Source organism: Solanum pennellii, chromosome 7 (assembly GCF_001406875.1).
Source record: "Solanum pennellii chromosome 7, SPENNV200".
Classification (NCBI taxonomy): Eukaryota; Viridiplantae; Streptophyta; class Magnoliopsida; order Solanales; family Solanaceae; genus Solanum; species Solanum pennellii.
The window spans coordinates 71,146,986-71,150,735 of NC_028643.1; the positions used below are offsets into that span (position 1 = coordinate 71,146,986).

General features: G+C 26.6%; 1 protein-coding gene across 2 annotated transcripts in view; it reads right to left on the reverse strand.

The window, feature by feature from the left end:
- The window catches only part of LOC107026332 (cellulose synthase-like protein B3), an 8,395-nt gene extending 6,772 nt beyond the window's left edge, over positions 1–1,623 (reverse strand). For both annotated transcript variants that reach the window (XM_015227262.2, XM_027918642.1), the window contains exons 1-2: positions 1,219–1,623; positions 497–821 (exon numbers count right to left, since the gene is read on the reverse strand). In XM_015227262.2, coding sequence (XP_015082748.1) covers positions 497–821; positions 1,219–1,481 — 588 coding nt within the window. In that variant the 5' untranslated portion in view covers positions 1,482–1,623. The remainder of the gene's footprint in view (positions 1–496; positions 822–1,218) is intronic.
- Between the last annotated feature and the right edge of the window lie 2,127 nt (positions 1,624–3,750).

Sequence of the window (3,750 nt, forward strand, 5' to 3'; positions counted from 1 at the left end):
TATATATAATGATTGTACCAAATTAAAATTTATATAAAATATAAAGATTAAAGTTCCCTACTTTTATTGCGTAAAAATTCTATTCTTGTTTTATATTTACACTTTAAGAGGTGGATTGAACTGAATTTGAACATATCAAAAATTACTTAGGCTAAAATGAATTGGACACGTATAAACATACTAAAATATGAGTCCTAACTCAATCCTTACAATAAGTTTTACTTTAGTTTATTTGTTCTTGCATAATTTTTATTATGGCTATGTATGAACAATATCAAATAAAAATAAATTTAGAAATATTTTAATAAAATTACTCACAAGTCAATTTGATTTCATACAAATCCATATTTATTTTAGACCGAAAGACTTTTATGAGTAAATAAATGAACGGGTATAATAAACGACGAAAGTATTAAATAGCAAAGTGATAAATTATATTTAACACTTTATATCTATTTAATGTAGAAACTATATAATATTAAAATAATTTACATACCTTGATTCTTATCCAAACTTGTTGAAACTCTTGTGAACTATCTTGGGGTGGTGATGAGTTACCACTAAAATATCGAAAAGGGGCCCTAAGGCTAATATTATATTTTTTACAAAAAGGAATCCAAAGCTTAGCAAATTTTGATGCTTCAACAAGTGAATAATACGTAACAATTGATGCACCATCGTCTGAGACATAACAAGCTAACTTATTAGCCGGATAATCAACTGCTAACAACGATAACACGGTGTTTATCGTTATAAGAGGCGGTTCGAGGACGGGATCTGCTGTTGTAACAAATATATCCACAGCTGGAAAATTACAAGTCCTATACAAAATTATATAAAATAATATATTAAATAAGTGTAGCTGAATTAAAATCATACACAAAAATAATGTATGGGACATATTGTTAAATGAAGAGGTTTCAATTGAAGCCCTTATTGCCACAACGTACTTCAAATAAATAATTATAATAAGTGAAATTAGTAATTAGAAAGAAGAGAAGCGACCTATATTAACAAGTAATGATGTTTACATGGAATAAGTTAAAATTGTTAAATTCTCCGTGCATATGTATGATTTTAGTAGAATTCAGTAATTTTGATTTGCTTTTCACAATTCATTTAATACATGAAAAGAAATTTAATAATAAACTTTTTTTGCATTCAAAATTCTATCTTCGTAGACGATTATATATCAAAGAGGAAGTTTAATTGTGTTACCGTTCCAAAAGGCGTGGAGGATATGTTTTTGGTTCAACTTGATTCCATTTTGCGCTAACGGTGAGAATCCAAATAAAAGTGAACCATGATTCACATATAAGAGCCAAGAGCCATTGTAAACCATGATATTTTAGAGTGAGGAATCTATAGGCCAAAAGGGAGAACAAAAGGAAAAGAATAAAGAGTTCTATTCCTCTTGATATATAGTTTTTTCTATAATTAATTTCATAAAGAGGAAGAGAAGAGGGTGCTTTGGGAGCCATTAATAATGGAGAAACAAGATATACAAAAACTAGTAATTATTGGAAATGAGTTTTCTCCTTTATTTGCTTCTCAATGTTTGCATAGATTTATAGATAGTACACCATGGTTAAGTTTGCGTTTGAATATGCAATTTCATATCATTATTAGTATCATATATAATATTTATTTATTTTACTAATACTAGCCACTTGAAAAATTGTTATGTCGCTATTTAATTTGTTTGTACCGCAATATATATGAAATAATAATTCAAGTCCATTTCAATGACAGAAAATTGTTTTTATTTTTATCATAGATAATATTTGACATACTACAAAGAAATTTCCATCTAGCCACTAAAAACTTTGAGTATTTCGAGGGGTTTCCAATTTGAAGATATGTTATGTGGGAAAAAAACGTTGGAATTAGTAATGGTTTAATTGTTTGATTTGTTAAAGTGATAATAACATGTATCGTAAATTATTTTTATTTATAATAATATCTTCACCTTATTTAATAGAATTTCTTTTAAAGGATTTCATGAATAATCTCTTCATTTTTAATTTGAGTATTTCGAAGGGTTTTCAATTTGAAGATATGTTATGTTGGGAAAAATTATGTTGGAATTAATAATGGTTCAATTGTTTGACTTGTTAAAGTGATAATAACATGTATCGTACAATTATTTTTATTTATAACAATATCTTCACCTTATTTAATAGAATTTTTTTTTAAAGGATTTCATGAATATTTTTTTCATTTGTACTGTTTTATTCAAGGACAACTACGATATTAACATTACATGATCTGGTAGGTATAAAATAATCCTAACTTTGATGTTTAAGTTATAATCATGTTTAATAAGGAAATAATGAATAAAATAATATTAAATATTTATATTTGTACAACGTACTAAGAGTTGCTTTTATTTAAGCGAAATCAACATATTTGAATAAAAATACAAGAAGAAGCACCTCAAAATTGAAGAAGCTGATTCAATAAAATTAGAATCAACAGAAAATAATTTTAAAAAATCATTTATAAACGTAATCTCCCGTCCTCTCTCTTTCTTCGGAGAGAGGTGGAATCAATTATATACTTAACAAGTTGATTTTAAAACAAGGCTCAAGTTTTACACTTGCTCTTTATACACAACAAAAAGAATTGATTTTCATGCATATGATAAAAATATAATTTTGTAACATAATTGTCATATGTAATTGCGTTTTAAAGAAAAAAAAACAATAATTTTTGAGTTTCTTTCCAAGACAAACCTAAAAGCATTTTATTTTTATAAACGGTAATCTTTATTAATCTCTTTTAGTATATACCCAAAATAATAAAAATAGCAAGGTTACTGTCTAGATGTTCACTTTTTTCACAATAATATAATTTTTTTACAAAACTTAGCTCCCCTGAATTAAACCACCAATATTATACATAGTCTAACTTCATTTTTTATCTTTATTTTTTTATAATAAAAAAAATAGACAAGCAAACTCTTGTTTCTAGCCTGTCATGAATAGTGGTTTTTATACAACCATCAATGTGAAGAAACAGTATGCCACACAATATATGGTTAATTATTTTTTAAAACAGAAAAAGGACATAAAAGCAAGGGACCATGTATGATAGACTGCCAAAAAAATAAAAACATAATTTTCATGATAATACAGTGAGAGATAACTCTGACCATTAATTTAATTTTTAAATAGAAACAATTTTTTTTTTTGGCTCTTTTCCATGTTTAGGCAAAATCCAAAAGCTTGGCTATAAAGTTGCAGCATGTTTTATCCATCAGATTTAAGAAAAAAAATTAAAGGTTGCTTAGAGTCCCGCATCGGTGGGAATAGTTGGTTGGTCGGCTTATATGAATTTAGATAAATTTTTTCTTATTAATTAGCTTTTTGAATCAAAGTTAAAGTACTTTTATAACTTTTTGTGGTATCACAATTCAATATATTCACGTTTAGGCTCTTAGGCTATAATTCGAAAAGATTTTCTGTTAGCCTAATATTCTTAATTAAGGTTGAGAGACTCAACTAAAAATAGGAAAACTGAAATATGTATTTCGTATAAAAAGAACTTTGTTATGGAATAATACTTCTTGTTAATTTTGGTTGAAAATAAATGTCAAATGGGCGGTTGGATTGAAATTAAAAATATTAAAATGGTTGAAATAGAAATTGGGCGGTTGGATTGAAATTAAAAATATTAAAATGGTTGAAATAGAAATTGGATTGAGCCTTGACCCGCCCAAGTTTACTTTGGACTCAAATGGGCTAAAAG